Genomic DNA, 20,130 nt, shown 5'->3' with positions numbered 1-20,130 from the left:
CATATCTAAAATTAAAAATTTACAAAATTCTCCCAACACTTTCCAATCCTAATGAAAGTCATCCTCATAGCTAAATAATAAGAAAATAAAAAACGTAAATCAAAACTACATTGTAAGATGGAAGTGAAGTTTTTAATTACGTCCCTGATTGCAGAGAAGGATTTGTTTTTGTAATTTATCATGGCATTTCATTTGACATTTAACGCACACGCGTTAAGATCAATTAATTGGTGGTTATTGATTTGTAAACTTTCACACATAAATAATTGTAGAACGATTAAAGCCGAAAGTTATGGTATTCATAACTTCAACAGAAAATGTAATCATATTTTTCAGTACAATACTCGAAAAACTCGTAGAAATTTTTCTGAATTTTTAAAAAATAATAAACAGTAATATACATATTCTGAACCAGCAATTAATTTTATTGATTCTTAGACCAGTTTAACAACTACAAGCACAACTCGTAATGTGTTGCAGATTTTCAATCTGCGAGTTTGTTTGTTTTTGTTTGGTTTCATTTCTTTATAGACACACATTTGATGGCAATAAATACTATAAACATTTGACGTTTGTAGAGTTGTGCGCAAAATAATCTCTTTCGTATTCATAAACATCTGTCGGCGTCTGAAGCTTATTGCAATTGTTTGCAACCTGTTGCGGTACTGAAGGAAACAATGATGATATAAAAAGATTATTACATATAATTTTCACTACAATTTTACACACTATTGATAAAGTTGACTTTCTCTTACGAAAAAATAGTAATGAAATGAATAAGAAGATTAATCTTCTCATTTTTGAAAAATGACGGTTAACAAGATAGATTGACTTACAAAAATCAGGCCAAGATTCATTTAGGTCAGGTATCTACTCACTTGTGAATTTTCATTTGTATTCGTTTACCTATCAAGTATTTTATTAGTTGCGAAAAATTGTGAATTAAACACATCATCTAAACTTGCAGAAAAACTGTGAAAGTAAACTTTATAAAATAATATACTCCTATACTTGTGGTTTATGAATTCACCTAGGCATCCAAATTTTCGTAAAAATCTAGGTTTAGGTACAGTATAGCTAAAAATTAAACAATTTTTCGACACCTACTTAATGGCATCTTACGGCCTGTCGATTGCTTCGTCAATTTTTCTTCTTCAGTTCTACCGAGAGAGCAATAAAAACACGATCCAAAGACAACCATGGATGTGCATTGTTGTTCATATGCCACACTTCTTTCACATAAAAAAATATTATTAAAATGCTCTGAAACTGTATACGAAAAAATTTAACTAATTTTCCTCTTTCTTAACAGGCAACATACATCGACGACTAGCTCTTCCCGAAGCAACCGCCACCGCAGACATCAGTCGGTCTGTCTGTCTAGCAATTTCGAACCAGCTGTGCCCAGCACACTGGTCACTAGTGTCAATTTCGGAACGAGCAATTCAAGTATGGACCCTTTAACGGACGAACTGAGAGCCGCTGTTGATAATTTGAGCATAGGCAGGGTTCCCAGCAGCAGCGCCTCAGATCCGGATTTGGCACATGATTACGCCGAGATTTACACGCCGAGTCGGGAAAAAGTCCCTTGGCCTAGGGCTCCAACGCCTCCAATTCACAGGTTTCCAAGTTGGGAAGATAGGATTTATCAGGTATTCCATTGGGATTTTTTGATTAGGGTAGGGAGTGAGTGCGAAGGGCGTCTTGACGTCTGTCACAAATTTCAAAAAATCCAGGTGAGGGCAGCGGCAATATTCGTTGCGTTGTATTGGAGTTCCGGGAATAGGGTAATTTACTGTAAAACGTAGACTGTTAGAAGGTTCCTTGGCTATAAGGCTTTCTGATACCAGTAGCAGTCACCAGAACTAAGATACAGAATTTTGTTTTTCTTAGTCAGTTCATACTTCTCCGAAACTGATTCAGAGCATAAGTTAAGTCACCTTACTTCTCAGATCGTTTAACAAACCTGTAACATATCTCAAGTCAGAGTGTATTAGCAGTAATTAAATCTATTAGGTTTTGTGTCTCCTAACCACATTAAAACTGTCACCAAAGTTCTGACTCCAGAAAATAGATTATTTTTTATGAACAAAATACAAACAAATAAAGTGAAGCACGTCGTTGGAGACCGTCTGCACATGACGTTAATACTTTTAGCGTGGGATATTGATATCCATGTCTCCCACATCTCTTGAGTATAGAAAAGTATAGCATGTTTCTATGGATAACAAAACGCTGTTATAAGTCATAACAATATTACCGCGGTAATTAAATAGTACTAGAACAATTATCTGAAAAACAATTGAAATTTTTGTGAGTGTTTTTGTTAAAAAATTATGCGAACAACAGTAGTTAATATTCAGTCAATTCTTATAATGTCTTAATCTTAGAGACTGAAATAACCCGACTCCACCCCTTTTTTTCAAATTGTTCGAGTATTCTGTTGTCATGCAAATTACATAGACTAGACATTCTCAAATTACTTAAACGATTTACAGTAAAATTAAAAACTTCATAATAAGAATGTTAAAGTAAAGGAATTTACGCTTTTAAAATATTTCATACTTTTGAGATGCATCTTGTTTTGTTGCATATTAACGATTTGTCTCTTATTTTTCGGGATTTTCATTCCTTAATCGGGAATTAAATTTAAACTGGAGCTGTCAAGTTTAAATTTCAAGACTCCGTTTTATTTTAAAGTAGAAGAATGTGTCTGTCTTTTCTAACAGGTGGCAGCAGATGGATTGACGTTGACCGGAACCACTCCCAGTGACATCGGTCCTGAGCAAGCAGGCTACCAAGACATACCTGTTCCAGTATATGCAACGGTGAAGGGTCGGGCAAGTCAAATTCGGTCTATGCCATTCACTGGCGACTCTTCGGACGATTCTAGTGACGGTGAAGGCAATAACACAACGGCCGTCGATGGCACTAATACACACAGTAGAAGTTCGGGTGATACTTCCGGTTCTAGTCCGGGAAAACGGACAGCTTCCAGCAGTAGTGGTTCTCCGAGCAAAAGCAAGACGAGAGGTAAAGATAAATGTTTTTTCTTTTGTTAAATCGCACTAACATATATGTTGTGTGCTTGCATCATGCCTGCTTCTCTGTGTAGAAGTGCCTCCATTAACATTTACACGAAGGTGTTTCAGACACTTCGTTCGAATCCGGTATGTCGGATGACTATGCCGTACCGCCAGATGCTCTCAGTTGTGATACCACTAGTCTAGAGTCGTCGATGTTGCTTAGAGCGTCCTACTTAGATAGTCCGAAACGGATCGAAAGCTTAGAGAAAAGCGGATCTTTAGCTAAATTAGGTACGTCTTCAAACTAACAATTGTTACGGTTGTCGGTTTGCGTGCACTTGCTTTGTGAAATTCGGGTTAAATCACATATACCGAGTGTTTAAAATTTTGTTTAACCAACGATATCTTGTTTACTGGTGATAATGATGATACCGATCAGTCTGCATAAACAAGGGTGGACGGTCTTGAGAAATGCGTATTATCCTAAAAACGATATATTGTCAGTGTTGTCATTAGTAATTGTGTTATTCCCAAAATAATAAATTTTACCGTTTTCTTATTCTGCAGCTTTTGACACTTTGTAACAATACTACGTTTGTCATTAGAAATTTTCAAGTTAGAATAAAATGCCTCGAAAATATTGAAGTTCCATCCAACTAATGAACTAGTAGTGAATATTCTATGAAACATAAAAAATGAATAAAGGAATTATATCAATGGGTTTACCGCACATATATTTTTTGCACTCTTTTACGTATCTATCCATAATAATTTTTCATGGATTTCCATAGCATTGAAAACCCACCCATCGTGTATTGAAGACTAAATTGTATACTTTATTTTTGCAGGACGTTCAAAAATTCTGATCGACTTATCGTTATGATCGATATTTTGCATAACCATTAAAATATCTCATTTATTCATAAGATTTTTTGCAACCACGTTAATTCCTTGTTTATCTTTTCTCCCTTAACATTTCTGAGTCATTATAATGTCGAGCCAAAGTGATAAAAAAATTTACAATCATGATTTATTAGTGATTGATAAAACCTAAAATTGACTGTACATAGCAAAAATGCGTGCCAGTTCAGTGGTTGTAGAATTTTGAAAAGAAAGAAAACCTCTGGGAAACATAATTTACGCCAAATATCAAGTTCAAAAGATCAAACGTTCTGAACAACATCCGTAAAAGGCATTGGAAATGTTATACCACAAGCTACTAGAAGTTAGTCTTAAGTGTATCTCTACCATTTTTTCATTCAAACACTGAAGTATTGATTTTCCGAACGTCGTCAAAATTGGTTTTAAAATTGTTGAGTCATGTGACTTTCTTTTAATTAAATCGCTTAAATCAGTATATTTGATTCCAGTAAACAAGGTATTGGCTATTTCATTACATCTAAGATAACTCAGCATAAATTTCAACTGCCGAGAGCAACCAGATAAGACATTTTTTATTTAGGTGGGAAGTTGAAAACTTGGAGAAAGAAGTGGTTCGTCCTCAAAAACGGCGTGCTGACTTACTACAAGAGCCAAAGTGATATCAATCGAAAACCTCAGGGTCAAATAATCTTAGATGAAGTTTGTAAAATTACGCGAGCTGAAGGATCAAACACTTTCGAAATAGATACAGGGAAAAAGACGTATTACTTAACGGCAGATTCGATTACTGCCATGGAAGATTGGGTTAGGATTCTTCAAAACGTACAACGAAGAAACGCAACTAAATTATTACTGAGTAAAGAAGAAAATAAACCGTCAGTTCAAGGATGGTTAACGAAAGTGAAAAATGGTCACGCGAAAAAGTGTTGGTGCGTGCTGATAGGAAAAATGTTTTTATATTTCAAATCCCCGACAGACACGGTAAGCCGGTGTTTTCACGATGCTTTTTTATTTTAATTTATTGCTGTAGACGCCAGCTGGTCAAATCAATATGCGCGACGCGAGGGTGGAAGAAGTTGAACATTTCTCAGATTCGGATTCGGAGGAAAGAGACACGGAACACCCTGATTTGACAATCGGTATATTTCCGACCAATCAAGGGCCTACGTATCTTTTGTGTTTGGGGAAACAAGTGATAACGTTATTATCGTTTAAGCGAAAGATATTTAATTTCGTGTTGTAGGAGAAAGATTCGTGGTTGTATCACTTGACAGTAGCCAGTGGTGGTGGCCCTAGCACCGGTACTCAGTACGAACAACTTATTCATAAGCTGATGGAAGTGGATGGAGATTCAAATTGTGTTTTGTGGAGACATCCGGTTCTTTTACATGTGCCTTGTACGAAAGACGGAGCCATACCTTCATACTTTCCCCTAACTACTTTGCCAACGGAAAACCTACAGGTGACCTTTCGAAATGTTCTCAAAAAAGCTCGGCTGTAACCTTTTTTCGTAGGCCGAAGCCATCAAACTTTTCAAATGTCTTCAGTTATTTATGTCTGCGGCAGTTGATCAGGCCGGTATCGATTACCATGTTGTTTTAGCACAAAATGCGTTACAGCAATGCTTGGATATGCCAGAATTACAAGCCGAATTGATTTGCGCTTTGATAAAACAAACGAGTAAAAGTTCCCCCTTGCCCAAACTCGGAGTCCAGGTATCTACACAAAAGTTGCTTAAAAAAAGTGTAAGTGTGCTTTTTTTATTTAGTTTTTATGTGAGTTTAGTTTAGAGGATGGACTTTCAACTTCAACTCAGTTACACTAAAGCGAGTGTTTTTTAAAAGCTTCAGCTAATTTATTGTTAGATTGAATTTGAAAGTCCGGCTAGTTATATTGAGTTTTTTGAAACAAGCTAAAAGCTTTTAGCACTTACGTAATTAACATAGTGGAAGTTGTCTGATGCTTTACGAAAACATGAAATGATTCATCATTACTTTCATTTGCTACATGCATGAAACAGCAACTTTCTTTACTATTAGTAACCTCCTTACGACTCAACTTCGAAGAATGTTGGTGTTTCAATTTAGTTCTATTGTTTTTCTGGATGTTTTTAGAACATAGAATAGAATAGAAAATGCCTGTGTATGTATCGTTTCTTTCACGTACACAATAAATCTCATTGGGCATTTCAGACAAATCTACTCTTCCCCTATCAAATCGTCTGATTTGATTTTCATTTTTGGTTACGGTTCATTTATTTACTATCCAGTTATAGTGGGCTCAATCATATTTTTGAATGTTTCTTTTTCTGAATGTACACAACACATCATTGTCATCTTAAGGCCTGACCCCGAAGCTTCTGCTTGCCGACCTCCTTTTTAGACTTGCCCCTTAGTTTTCACAGGTGTGATTGTCATCTAGACATTTCGAAGTAGCCCCACTATTATACAGAAACACCAAAATTCTTTTCAGCAACTTCTCCTTTGCGCAACCCAAAGTTTATTCACCTGCGAAACGACACCCAGTATAAACAGTACTTCTGACCAACAAATTGCATCTTCCAATATACAGGCGGTCCAAGAAGAAAAATACAAAGAGCACAAAGAATGTTACAAGGAACATAAAGATCACAAAGGTCCACCCAGTTTTACCTTACTTCAAGGTTGGCAGTTGCTAGCTTTAGCTGTTAGTCTCTTCGTGCCGAAATCATCAAGACTGCTTTGGTTTTTGAAGTTACACCTTCAGAGGAACGCTGATAATAGAACGGAGTGTGGGAAGTATGCGGCCTATTGTGAACGGGCGTTGGAAAGAACCATACAAACAGGTCAGTGATTTTTTAAATTTATTTGTATATTTAAAATCGATACAGTAGTGTAATGTAATTACATAATAAGAGCGCCTGCAGCGTAACTTACAGATGAATCCATGGAAGTAATACACTGATTTGACTGCATGTAATTGAGAAATTTTAGATTTGGCCTCATTTTGGTGTCTTCTGTGATAAGATTAATCATCTGAAAATAAGTTTTATTACATGTGGCAATAATCATGCAAACACTTACGTTGAGTAGAATTCCTATAACATGGCGCCCGCATATTGTATTACCAAATTTCTTCAAGTAATCACTAAATTCATGGGGGCTTAGATTTTCGATCGCAGTCATTCCCTAAAGAAAAATGTTTAAAAAAAACGCAACAAAATTAATCGGCACAAGCAGACTGTTATAAAATGGAATTAAATGTCAAATACCCGTAAACAGGCAACAAATACATACAAGCACTATCTGTATGAGATTTCATGTTTGAGAGTCATGTATTTGATGTGGTAAGAACTGTATTATGTTTTACCATGTGGTCTAGATTTTCAATTGACTCGTAGATGTGTTCGAACGATGTATCGCAGTATGTGTAACGAAATTGGGGGCCCCAGTGACAAAAATCCGACGATATTATGAAAAGGTTCTGAGGATCTTTCAAATACTTCACGAGAAGTTTTCCATAACGTACTTGTTTTTCAGAGCTGAGGCTTCCAACAAGAATTGGAATTATCGTAAATTTGTGTTTATAACTGAAATAAAAAAATAACTATTTAACTCTTAGATAAATAGTACTTTACTTTTCCATGATTTTGGCTAAGAAAGGTAACTGCATTTCAATGCTATGTTCTTTCTCATCGACGCTCAAACTTAACCAGTCAAAATAACCGGTTGCGTATAATTCGTTATTAACTAAAAGTATTCCGAATTTAATAGAACATTAGGTACGAACATACGTAATATTAGTTACCTTGAGAATCTACGGCCAAGTCATATAAAGGCGTTTGAAATTTGGTAGCAGTTGTCAAGGCACATCCTGATAAACTAAAATGATGTGAGGGTCCTAGAATGAAGATTTTCTTTACCAGTTCAGGGGATATTTGTTTGTAGGCATGTGCTGCACAAGATCCACAATATCTGTAACCCGCGTGCCTAAAACATGTTTTAATGTTGGTGTGTTTAATAAAATAAATAATCAAATAACTAAGAAAGATCGACTCATTGTACAGTGCCATAATGTAGTTCTAACTTTAGAAAATTTATATTGCATTTCATACATTTAAATATCTCAACTTCGTTGACATTTCGAGGTTTCATTTTTTTAATTAATAATAATGTAAATATTTGTCGTGGCATCTAAGGCAAGAAGAGCAACTACAGTTGTATTTGACGTTCAAATTCACTTTGCTGTCTTTATGTTGTACCTTGGATCCATTTCAGAAATGACACTTTACTAAATCTAATTCAGTAACTTTGTACTGTTTATTCCATAGAAATTTTCTCAAGTAGTTGCGTTGGTTGTCTACCCGTAGCATATTAAAAAACTGATCTCATCAACATGAATGAGGCGGGAATGCCCATTCATATAGAATTTATGTTAATGTACTGCGTTCCAATTTTACAAATTTCACAGATGAAAAAGTTTATTTTGTGGAGGTTTATCCCAACGCAAGTTTTCATTGTTCAGTTTAGACTAATACGAAAAAACAACTAATTCTACTCACAGCAACTTCAGTGTTACAAAATTTATAAGATTTCCACGATAATGTACAGTATCTGACGAAAAGTTAATTAATTATCTGACAAAAAAATCTAGGAACGGATTGAAATAACTTACTTTTTTTCTTAAGCAGTCTACAGCATAGCTGAAGAGACTTGCTAAGAAAAACAATTAATTAAATCACATTTAAATAGTCTTTTAGTGTTTAATGTTAGGTAATTCAGAAGGGGATTTAATCTTTCATTATTTTATCAATTAAAAAATAGTTTGGAAAGAACATCAGAAAATTTAAACCTGCAAGTTCATCTAAACGCCATATTGAGATCGAGTCAGTTCAGCTTGTGAAATAGTGAATGAAATGCGGAATGTGAGTCAGAGTTTAAATTCAGGCCAATGTTCCTTGCATAAAACGTTATAAATATAATACATGCAAACACTGTAAGACTTGGCTGGAATACAACATATTTTAAATATCAATGTCACGGCATGTTGTTAAACTTACGGAGTAATTATAGCACGTGCAGGACCATGAATGAAATCGACTTTGTGCAGCCAAGCTGAAAGCTGATTTGACAATTCCGAGCCTGCAGGAAATATTTACCATAAATTTTCACACAAAGCTACATAAAACTTACTTGAATCGCTATACCAACTTCCAGCATGTTTAGCTTTTCTATACGACATTCTAAATCCTGAAATATTCGATTTTTACACGACTATAAATTTAAAAAATGAAACACTCATCATTAATCAGGGTTGCCACTTACTACCCACGTTTGACAACCCCCTGTCGATAAACCCACCAAATTCAAACAAACAACCCACGGCCGCCCACCACTTTTTATTTCTTCCATCAAAGCACACTCGATTCAAACTGTGCTTCAATCATGCAGAAATAATTAACTGCGGCGTACCAACCGTACAAAGCTCGACGAAAATGCACACACTATTCACTTTTTATTGGCAACCTTGACAATGATTAATTAAGCGAGATTTGCACAATACAAAAAATAGACTTACACCGTTGCGGCACTGCTGCAAGGTTAGTGGTTGGAGGCCCGCAGTAGCGCAATAAGGGGAATGGCGATCGAGAGGGATTGGAGTTGCGACTAGGGGAAGCGCTTAGACGCTTGCCAACTTCGGTTCACAACCCTAATATAGGTCACGTGGTTTTTTGCGTTGTTGCCATTTTCCCGATACGACGGTCGGATACCTAATGAAACGCAGAGGGCTCTGCTTTGGTCAAAATAAAATTTTAAATGCGATGAAACGACAGGGACGAAGCCGTCGATAAACTTGCTGTTACGTCATTCGGGTGACGTTTGGGATGCGATGTAAACACCGTTATGTCATTGTCATGGTAACGCGTTACGTGATTGGGTCTTATTCGGATTCGGTGCGGTAACTACAATTGTAATTTGTTTCGATTTCACTTTGAAGGACAGATAGCGTTAATGGTGTTTTTCTCGAGTTTTTTTATTTGTCTTCGGTATCTTCCGATGACGCAATGAATATACGAACGTGAAAAAAATATTACTTAATGGTGGCTTGATATTTACAACAAAATTTCAGGGGCAGTTTCAGTCATAAACCGTCGCTGATTAACTTTAATCTGTTATGATTAATTATGGAAGAAATTTATTGTTGCACAATATTATGTAAAATTATTAGTTAGTACTGAAAATCCGGTTCTTCAGAATTTCGTAATTCTACCCTCAAATGGGTGGTAACCATAGAGACCCGCGAAATGCAAATGATTTCAACCCGACTTAATTTTATTTTGTGTTTATCTAGGATTACTACGAGTTTGGGTGTGGGTTTGGGTTTAATGATTGCAAAACCTTGTAGCCCATTACTTTTAATTGAAAGATGCACAAAAATTTTAATAACGGACATGAAAAATTAAATTAATGTCCAACCGTCGTATACTTTGTTATATACTTGTGACAGAAAAAATTGATTAGAGTTATTTTTAGATACAATTTTCCTCGCGTACAATAAAACAAATCCACCGATTTGATCTTGCAAATTTTATTTTTTTATAACCTCCATGTGTTAAAATAAGAATATGTGTAGATTGATAAACTGCAGGTAAAGAAATACCTCTGCTATGCGTATGAGTTTTCCATAACAAAACTTTGCCATGACGCCATCAATTTTTTGGAGAGGTATACTGTAATACTAATAAAACGGTACTGTATTCCCAAAATTTCTGGAAAATGAGACAAGGCGTTTACAATTTACTTGGAAAAATGAACTACGTCGTTAATTTTTGAATAGTCACTCTGCATAAATATAATAATCAATTCTAAATAAATATATTAATAAATCACAACTCTCAATAATTTTCACATTTTAAATCGGATTTATCTGTCAAAATTTCGAGATAACGCCCGGGAAGTAAAAAGATCTTAGTATTAAAGTTAATTGTTGAAAAAAAACAGAAAAATTTTGTCAATAACAAGCTAACACATCGGCTTACTAATGTATTATTTTGGCAATAAGAAACATAAGTATTGCTACTAATAGTTTATTTGTTAACGCTGAATTTAATTCATATTGGGATAGGTATTTATAAATATTGTAGCTTCCGTTGTGTGAAATTGTTACAACAGTTTGAAAAAGTACTATAAACAGTTTATCGCTTTATTTAACGCTGTACAAAATTCCAAAAGAAATGCGTAGACTTTTTATTGAGGTAGTAGAATAGAACTTCAATCTGGTTTCGCTGTACTTATATACCGAGTACATACTTACATTTAAAAGCGTTGTTTCGGCAGATATATGTACTATACAAAAATTATATTTAGTGCTCTAATATCAGAAGGAAGAACTGATGCTAAAATATAACGTGGAAAGTGAGCAAAAGTAATTACGGTGCCTGTAGTATCGTGATCAGTAAACCCGTCCGGCAAGTGGGCGACGTAAGTTCGAATCCCACTCAGGGAGTGTTCATTTTTTTAATCGCTCGCTACACTTTAAAATAACTACAACTGCTACACTAAACAAAGCATTCTTATTACACTGAAAAATGGCATCTTGGAAAAGCTAAGTACAGCAGGTTATAACCTTTAAAGCCCTCAGACGTTAGAGCATCCGCCATATTCTTTACGCCCTTAATAAATCAATATAAACATATACTTACATTAATTATGGTTTGGTAGACAATTTTATTTATTATTTATATATTAATAACAACCATATCACCTTGCAGTAGACGTTATCAGCGTGTACCAGAAACCGAACCATAAATAAAGTACTGGTAAATATAGCCTGCAGCCTGTACATCCGATCTCTTCTGAAGTTGTACAATCAAACAACATATTCAGCGTTTTCGAAAAATTACAAATTGATTTTACGGTTTTTTTTTTATGAGAATCCCTATCATTTACATTAAAGATATAATGTTAAAGTAAATGTAAAGAAGCTTGCTACGCGTATATTTTAAATGAGTTTGTCCTTTACAAAATTTTGTGATGACGTCATTAAAATTTTTGTAAGGACACCTATAGCAATTTGGATAGGTGTAGTGTAATACTAATAATAACAGTATTGTATTCCCAAATTTTCGAGGAAATGGAGTGAGCCGCTCCTGATCTAATCAATAAAAAAAATTGACTCATTCATTTTTTTGTTGAGTCACCTTGTATAAGCATTTCTGAAAAATATGAATGTAATGACAAATCACAAATTAATATAGACTCAACACATTTTGCACATTTTCGATAGAATTTATTCGGCAAAATTTTGAGATGACGTCATCAATTTTTTGGAAGGGATAAGCAGATATATTTTGATTAACAATTTAAATACGACGCTCTATAATAACTTTAAAACGTCTGCAAGATTTCAAAGCATTCGGTTTTGCAGTTCCTGATTAAATCAATTAAATAAATTCACGCATTCATTAAATTTTTTGGGTCACGTGTATAAGCAAATCCAAAAAATATGAATGGAAATGATAAATCACAAGTATAGACTCAAAAAATTTGGGACACTAGATTGGATTTATTCGGGAAAATTTTAAGATGACGTCAATTTTTGAAGGGGATAAACAGGCATATTTTGATTACAAATTCACCATGCCTACGTTCACTTTAAAACGTGTGCAAGATTTCGAAGAATTCGGTTTTGCAGTTTCTGATGTGATCAATAGTTTTTAGAATTACTTATACAGGTTGACTCAAAAAAATTATCGAATGAGGCAATTTATTGTATTGATTTAAGTTAAGAACGACGCACTCCATTTTCCCGACAGTGTGGCATTGTGGTACTGGTACTGTTGTTATTAATATGGTCCTTGCAAAAGTGTTGATGACGTCATCGCAAAATTTTGTATTGAAAAAAAACTCACTTGAAACAAATGCGTAGCACGCTTCTTTACCTTTACTTTAACATTACATACATATCTTTAGTTTAACTTAAAAGAATTATCATAACAAAATAAAATTCGCAAAATCAAATGATTTTCGAAAAAACTGAAGTTATACTCAAGGGAGAGAGAAGTTCTATCGAAATAACTTTCCGCCACTTTTTTTATTCGATCTTTGTACAAAATAGCCGACATTTTCAGATTATCTACACTCGTTTGTACTGTAGTGACGTACGTCCATCACCTCACTTCTTTCCTAAAACTAAAAAGAATGTTCATTTATTTAAGTATATTTTAAATAGACTTAAATAAAAGTAGATAAGATTTTATACGTTACACATGGCTGGTACATTGTTACTAAAATCGTATGACTAGCACCTCTTTGTGAGAACGCTTTATATGAATTGTAACAAAACATGAACAACCATGACATGATTTGTCAGCGGGCTTCCCAAAGACAGTTCAAATTTGTAATTAGACTCTTTTAAGCGTTGTTTTGGTTGTTATATGATACATTGTCAAGCATATGCCTCGTTCACGAGCAGGTATTATTCAATATTTCCGTTTATAAGAATTTATTACATATTTTAAAATCAATTCCGTTCGATTTCACGTGGAGCAAATTATGGTTATTTTACATTCTGCAATTCAAATATTCTCAATTTAATTCGGTTACAAACTTATTGGAAAACTGTAGAATAAATGGAGGCTGTATGTTTTTTAGGTGGCAGAGAACTAAAGCCGTCTCGGATGGAAGTCCTAAGTATCCTGCTCAAGAACCCCCAACACCATTCGTTGCCACATTCGATGCCCGTCCATCTGCTCAATGGCACTTATCACATCACCAGCTTCGACGGTTCGACAACAATCAAAGAATTCCAAGATAGTTTGGCTCACGAAATCTGTTGTCGTACCACCAACGGGTTCGCTATTTTCAGCGACGATCCCATCGAAAAAGATCTAGAACACACCTTAGACGCCAACGCTAAACTATGTGATCTAATATCAAAATGGGAAATAGCCCTTCGTGAAAAAGGCTTAGGCAAATTCGAGAATAGCAGGGTGATTAGGTTAACTTACAAAAACAGGTTGTGGTGGAAAAATAGTGCTAGGTTAGAAACGGACAAAGAGAGGTTGCTCTTGTGTTACCAGGTCAACAAGCAGATAGTTTCCGGGCGGTTCCCCTTAAGTAGAGAATTAGCACTGGAACTGGCAGCACTGATGGCACAGTTGGATATGGGCGACTGCAGTTTCGGCTCGCACAAGAACACTAGTGTAAATAATACTTTAAGCAATCAAGGTACTTCCAACAAACACCAAAGCCCAAAATCCACGACGAATGGGACGCTCAGTCCGCCGACTGCCATTCAAAATTCTAACACTTTAAGCGCCTTGAACAATGTCCACGGGATACTCACGGCTCACTCTAATCAAGCTCTCAACGCCATAGACAAGTTCTATCCGTACAGGTACAGGGATCAGTTGACGCAAGATGGTCTGACGGAGTTGCAAGGGAAACTTCTGGAGAAGTGGAGAGGACTTAAGGGAAGAACTCAGCTAGATTGCGTACGGATTTACCTTACGTGTACTCGGAAATGGCCCTTCTTTGGAGCAACCCTTTTCCAGGTATCTATTTTGTCTTGAAATTTAGACCCCACTTGATTTATCTTGTCCTATTATAAGAATTTATCTAGATTTTCCGAAAATTTTTGCAATTGTATGACACATTCAGTTGATTAACTTTAAAAGAATTCCGCCAATGAACAAATTATCGCGAGTTCAAATTACGCCGTACATTTAATATACCAGTAGTTCTGTAAACTGCTACCTGAAAGTTGTAACTGCTAGGAAACTGGATATAAATACTTATAACTGGCCTGGATATATATTAAATTAGGCTTGTGAAATAGTCATATAAGTGCAGTGGGTTACATTTTACGAATCCAGGTTTCAATGTAATGAATTTTTTTTTTTAATAGCACCGAATCGTAGAAATTCGAGTGTCGCTTGCAATTGTAACGAGTAAGCTGTTTTAAACGGAGCTGAGAAAACACTGAATGACATTCATCGTAGTTACGGTGAACGTCAACTATTTATGACCTGTTTGCAGGTCAGGAGGGCAAAAAGGAAAATGCAGGCTAAATTACTTTATAATAGATAAATTATAATTATATTTCATGAGGTGCCATTAAAATTGTGATTATTTACTAAGTATAACAATATTATTTGCTGAAAGGCCCACTTACACAGTACAAATAACACACTTATCTACAAATCAACAACAGATTTGACAAAAATTGCACTTTTTTAAAACCACGACAAAATACAAAAGTTCCAAGACAATAAAACACTTCTTTGTTCTTCCGTACTCGCAATACCCTTGATGACACCCGAAGTTTTCTGTAAAGCTTCACATTATTCTTTTCTATTATGCCGTAAATATCGTTGTTTTAAATTTTTGTTGTAATATATGGTCTGCATGAATTATCCAGTCATTCTCATTCAGCGTTGTGCAGAGCATGAGCTCGTTCATCGCCAATTGGGGAACTATTTTTGTTAATACCTACTACGTTAAGTACAAGAATGTTTGTTCATTCAATTCTGACCAAGTTAGATCTCATGAAAACGATAGAAAGATCACAACTGTATTAGCTTCTAGGTACCCTCTACAATATACAGGCTGACTGCGAAATACATGCAAAAAAAAAATGGGGAATAGCTCACAATATGATTATGTCACTGGCAAAAATTCACGGTCCTAAGTAGTAGCAGTGTCTAGAAAAAATTATTTGAAATTAAATGTAAATTGTTATACGCGCCGCTGGTAATGTTTCGTGACCTACATAATTACTGCAATGAATGGGTAGGGGACTCGGAGTAAGAACCAAAAAAGTAACTTTATCAGGCACTTTTTTAATCGCAACGTGAAAAGCACGAAAAGGGCCAGTCATTATCGAGCGGTCGTTGAAATCGGTGTATGGTCCAGTTTTCCAATGCAGAGTGTGTCGATATGGTGGTACAGCATCTCCGAGATCATGGTACCTTCAACCTCAAACTCACGATCGTGGTCGTGATAGGGCAGAAAGGAGAATTTGGATTTTCGCAGCTTGTAGTGCATCCTACATTAAAAGAACACGGTCACATCCATACCATGTTGACAAAATGCACGGTTTGGAGCCCGCTGATTGTCCACGTTGTGTAACTCACTTTTTGTCCGATGGAACTCCACATAGTCGTCAACAAGTACGATTTCAAGAGACGGTTTTCGAGAAACGTGTATTGGTTGGATGAAACAATTCGTTTGTGGAAATCAATAGTGTCCAGAAATTATCGAAGAGCTTCAACAAGTGAAAGTGGCAGCCGCTACTCCGGTGTTTTTTTACCTATCAACAAACCTCTTGCGACGCTCTGACGCCTGTATTGCTAGTCAAGGACAACATTTCAACATTTCTTGTAAAAAGGTAGTAGCATTCTAAGTTGCTCTTATTTCTGTTCCAATAAACAATGTAAAATCGTTGTGCCAAGGATCAAACATCCGTCAGAATCAAAATTACCAAAAAACTTTCACACTGACCTTTAACGATGAATGAGTAAATGAATGAACGAATGATAAGCAGCAAAAAGTCGGTTTTACTTTTAATTGAAACTGAAAGTGTTTAGGTCGTTTTTATTCGAACGTTTTTCCAACTCTGTTTACAAGGTGGCTCAGTGCCTTCGTATCGAGGATGGTTCATGGGGGTTTTGCCCCATTCGATTTTTAATTTGTTTTTTCGATATTTCGGCTCTACTAGGGTGGGGGATGCCGTGGTTAAAATATTTGCATATATTTCGCAGTCACCCTGTATGATACAAAGATGTGGTTGTGGATAAAAGTGTTACTTTGACTCTGACAGTCATAATTAAAAACAATACCAGATAACCATAAAGTCATAAAGTACTGATGATTTCCTGGATTGAAAGTAAAACTGTTTGTTTTTTGAGATACTAAGCTAAGCCGGTTATAACCCTAACAAATCCTAGTATAAATATGATGTTTCAATCCATCCTGTTACACATTTGTTTAGGCTCGTTTGCGCCAACACGACTCCCCCATGATCTGGCTGGCAGTAAACGAAGATTCTATCACAATCCTCGATCTAGCAACGATGCAGCAACGAGTCCGCTACCCATACACCAACGTGCTCACCTTCGGCGGTTGCCAAGAAGACTTTATGTTGGTGGTGACACAAAACGACCAACAACCCTCTCAAAAACTGATTTTCTCATTAAGTAAACCAAAAATACTCGAGCTTACGCTACTCATAGCCGATTATATGAATCTCTTAATCAATAACCCTGGTACCCCCTTATTAGGTACGTTAAGTAGAGGAACCATGGTTTCCGTTAATCAGTCTGTGGTAAATCAGTCTATAATTAGTCAAGCTATCGCTAATCAAACGCAGCCGGATATACTCAAGTCGACTCCCGACCACGGAGTTCAAAGATCCGATTCCAAGAGGAGAACGCACGTGGATTCAGGGCTGGCGTGATGCTGACGTCACAAAAGTTGCGATAGCTGACGATTTCATAAGGTGGTTTCGTTTGTTTGATTGTGATTTTAGCTTTTCCTGTGCCAGATCGAAATGGGATCACGGATTTTTGTATATATGGAGGATAATGTGTGTGGATGTATATAGCAAACTCGTTTATTTATTTATTTCGACCGTTAGCATTTCGATCGTGTAAAAATTGCATTTTTTTTTTTTCGTAAAGTTTATTTGCAGTTTTGTGTTGACTCCGCTCGAATAAGGCCTAATCTTTGTTTAACACTTTTGTATAACACCGATGTAAGCCTAATAAGTGTCATATAATGTAATATATCAAAATTTTTAATACTGCTTCAAATGGAAGAGTGCGCAAATGTACGTCAATATGCTTTAAGTTGGTGACGTTTATATGAAGTCTTTCGTAGGATTTCGTTGATTTTGTTGTGGTTTCCTAGTCTATATAAAATGTATGCATGTTCGACAATAGTTACCATTATGAGATTTTTTAAAATGATAACAAAGAGCACCAACATTTTTTAATACGCGAAAAATTTTGGTGTTTATTTTCCTGTAATAATCAGTCTAATAAGTGATAATTTTCGCATATACATTTGATATTAATGATCCCTAGGTATTATTAATTTATTATTTATACATAAATAAAAGATTTTAAATAAATAGATGGTCTTATTCATCCTTCCAACAACATTGTAGACAATCAGTGTATTTATTTTGTTTGTCAAAATGATTATTTACAATCACCAAACCGAAATATAGGCCAAATTCTGGTTTATATAAAAAATAAGAGGTTAATAGTTACACAACAATATAAATATATCTAGGAATTTGCAGCAACAATGTGATTGATTTAATAACTAATAACAGTATAATGCACAACTTAACGGAAAAACCTGTAATTAAAATGCGTTTTTAAAATGTAAATACGGCAACTATTTTTCCTCTTTTTTTTTTTAATTAGATTTAAATTATTGGAAAAATTGTACATTTCTCTTAACTAAATACACATAAAAATCAGTCTATTTTAATAAGGCAACTGCGTAACAACAATTCATAAATATTAAGAAGCCTAATATTATAATACAAATTACTTTTACATTTTCTCAAGTACAAAATCTTTGGACGTATGTCATCATAAAACAAATGATTTTCCATCACAATCATAAAAGAATGGCAGTTAAACAATATTAGTCTGTGTATGAGTAAAACTTACAACTTCTCTCAACACTGTGATACTAATTAAAAGTAACCCTACTTAAAAGAAAGTCGTAAAAAAACATAACTTCCGTTAAAACAATACAAAACATTACCTAGTGTACAATCTTTGTTTTCTTACTTTTTTATGTAAATTCAGTTTCTTTACGATATTAACAATTCATATAAAATTAAGTCTTTCTATTGTAATTATAATCCTAATGGAAGTCTAAAATCAGATTTTACCTCTCCTCTGATGTTTGAGAAGATCTGGTAAAGTGAACGTATGCTATACCTCTTGCCCGAGATCTTGAACGCCACTTTCGGCAATCGGTACAAACTTCTCATCAATTTGAACTAAAAGTATTGTTCGATCTACGTGCGATCTTTTCCCAGGGTCCTTATGACAAGGCGTCCACCTATGTACCACCTATCAACACAATGAATTGCACATAACAACCACAAAAAATAATATATAAAAGAACTTTAAAAATACTGAATCAAAGAAAAAAAGCCGTAAAACTACACTTACCGGTCCCTCCATTCCCGTTTCAGGTACCCAATCCTTCCAAAACGACCTCCCCCCTCTCACCCTCATGTACTCAGTAGGCCACGTCACATCAATCCTTCTCCCCAAATTAATAGCGTCATATACCAGATTAGGATCTACAATCTAAACAAACACGGAGCTTAAGACAATTACGACGTCAATTAACACTCACTCTAACTCTCTGTACTGAGTACTCCTTCTCAGCAGTCTCGTCAAAGTCGCCAGTTCGTTCATCGTTTCGAGGCTGAGCGTCAGGAGCTTGCGACACAGCCCTTTCGTCTTTTTCTTTGAAGAGTCCAGCCAAGCTCGCCAATGTAGCGCTCGTGGGCTTACCCACGGAAACTAGACTGCCTCTATTACCACCCAACGATGTTCTACTGAGGCTGGAACCTCGTCCCATGCTGCCACTCAAGTGAGAACCATCAGTCGACTGACTTCCAGCAGTCTGGTGATTGAGAGGTGTAACCGTTGTCATTGCGTACACACCCTCATGACCCATCCCGATTTCATCTCGAGCTGAAGCGCCACTTGAACAACCCTCGCCGCATCTTTTACGGATACTAAAAACGGCAAAAATGATTAAAATCCAAAAATAAACTAGTTTACCAGTTTTGGCTATACACAAATATAATTGATCTATATCTTACCGTCTAAACACATTGAAGACATAATTTTTGATTTTCGTCAAACTAATTGATCCTCCGACTAGACTGCAATATTGTTCATTTGTTTCCGCATAACTTGTAGTTAACGGTGATACATAGATGGGGTAACCAATGGGTTGATCACATGATGAATTGATAATATTCCTCAAAGCCTGCTTTGCGTTCTGTATACTTCCTCTTTCAGGATTTCTATTACGTAAGTAAACGAGTTCTTGCTGCTGGCCAGCCCACAGACCTCTTACACATTCCTTGTTTATTTTTATCACCCGAAAACTCAAGTATCGTTTATTCAACATTATAATTTTATACTCGTCCGTACCGTCGTCCAAAACATGCCTGAAATTTTAAAACAAATTTTTAC

At 35.6% G+C, this 20,130-nt stretch overlaps 3 protein-coding genes across 13 annotated transcripts in view; 1 reads left to right on the top strand and 2 right to left on the bottom strand.

Annotated features, from left to right (window-relative positions):
- LOC135131743 (uncharacterized protein) overlaps positions 1–18,020 on the top strand; it is a 228,195-nt gene extending 210,175 nt beyond the window's left edge. For 4 of the 8 annotated variants that reach the window (XM_064059594.1, XM_064059625.1, XM_064059633.1 and 1 more), the window contains 10 exons: positions 1,313–1,652; positions 2,730–3,033; positions 3,144–3,317; positions 4,489–4,889; positions 4,939–5,100; positions 5,152–5,370; positions 5,423–5,653; positions 6,381–6,732; positions 13,541–14,442; positions 16,881–18,020. In XM_064059594.1, the coding sequence (XP_063915664.1) occupies positions 1,313–1,652; positions 2,730–3,033; positions 3,144–3,317; positions 4,489–4,889; positions 4,939–5,100; positions 5,152–5,370; positions 5,423–5,653; positions 6,381–6,732; positions 13,541–14,442; positions 16,881–17,345 (3,550 nt within the window). In that variant the 3' untranslated portion in view covers positions 17,346–18,020. The remainder of the gene's footprint in view (positions 1–1,312; positions 1,653–2,729; positions 3,034–3,143; positions 3,318–4,488; positions 4,890–4,938; positions 5,101–5,151; positions 5,371–5,422; positions 5,654–6,380; positions 6,733–13,540; positions 14,443–16,880) is intronic. The other 4 variants (XM_064059600.1, XM_064059617.1, XM_064059607.1 and 1 more) reach the window with 4 other exon arrangements.
- Positions 6,734–9,816, bottom strand: LOC135131837 (protein MEMO1-like). The gene is made up of 8 exons (XM_064059690.1): positions 9,465–9,816; positions 9,080–9,136; positions 8,947–9,028; positions 7,695–7,876; positions 7,525–7,636; positions 7,257–7,476; positions 6,971–7,075; positions 6,734–6,922 (listed from the first exon to the last, which is right to left on the bottom strand). Exons 2-8 carry the CDS (start codon positions 9,126–9,128, stop codon positions 6,791–6,793), a joined length of 882 nt encoding a protein of 293 aa, XP_063915760.1. The 5' UTR covers positions 9,129–9,136; positions 9,465–9,816; the 3' UTR covers positions 6,734–6,790.
- Positions 17,550–20,130, bottom strand: part of LOC135131713 (pecanex-like protein 1) — a 36,843-nt gene continuing 34,262 nt past the window's right edge. For all 4 annotated transcript variants that reach the window (XM_064059578.1, XM_064059585.1, XM_064059570.1 and 1 more), the window contains 4 exons: positions 19,752–20,105; positions 19,277–19,664; positions 19,087–19,227; positions 17,550–18,984 (listed from right to left, as the gene is read on the bottom strand). In XM_064059578.1, coding sequence (XP_063915648.1) covers positions 18,844–18,984; positions 19,087–19,227; positions 19,277–19,664; positions 19,752–20,105 — 1,024 coding nt within the window. In that variant the 3' untranslated portion in view covers positions 17,550–18,843. The remainder of the gene's footprint in view (positions 18,985–19,086; positions 19,228–19,276; positions 19,665–19,751; positions 20,106–20,130) is intronic.

This window comes from Zophobas morio, unplaced genomic scaffold (assembly GCF_036711695.1).
Source record: "Zophobas morio isolate AGI-343-1 ecotype UQ-CSIRO unplaced genomic scaffold, CSIRO_AGI_Zmor_V1 ptg000002l, whole genome shotgun sequence".
In the NCBI taxonomy this organism is placed as follows: domain Eukaryota; kingdom Metazoa; phylum Arthropoda; class Insecta; order Coleoptera; family Tenebrionidae; genus Zophobas; species Zophobas morio.
This window is presented reverse-complemented; position numbering and strand designations above follow the sequence as displayed.

What these genes read in the sequence shown, in the direction of transcription:
- LOC135131837 (XM_064059690.1), bottom strand. Translation starts at nt 9,128, where the DNA reads ATGTCGTATAGAAAAGCTAAACATGCTGGAAGTTGGTATAGCGATTCA. An exon ending in AAGTTGGTATAGCGATTCAA is followed by an intron (nt 9,029 to 9,079) that starts GTAAGTTTTATG and finishes TATTTCCTGCAG; the next exon opens with GCTCGGAATTGTCAAATCAG. An exon ending in TTATAGGAATTCTACTCAAC is followed by an intron (nt 6,923 to 6,970) that starts GTAAGTGTTTGC and finishes ACTTATTTTCAG; the next exon opens with ATGATTAATCTTATCACAGA.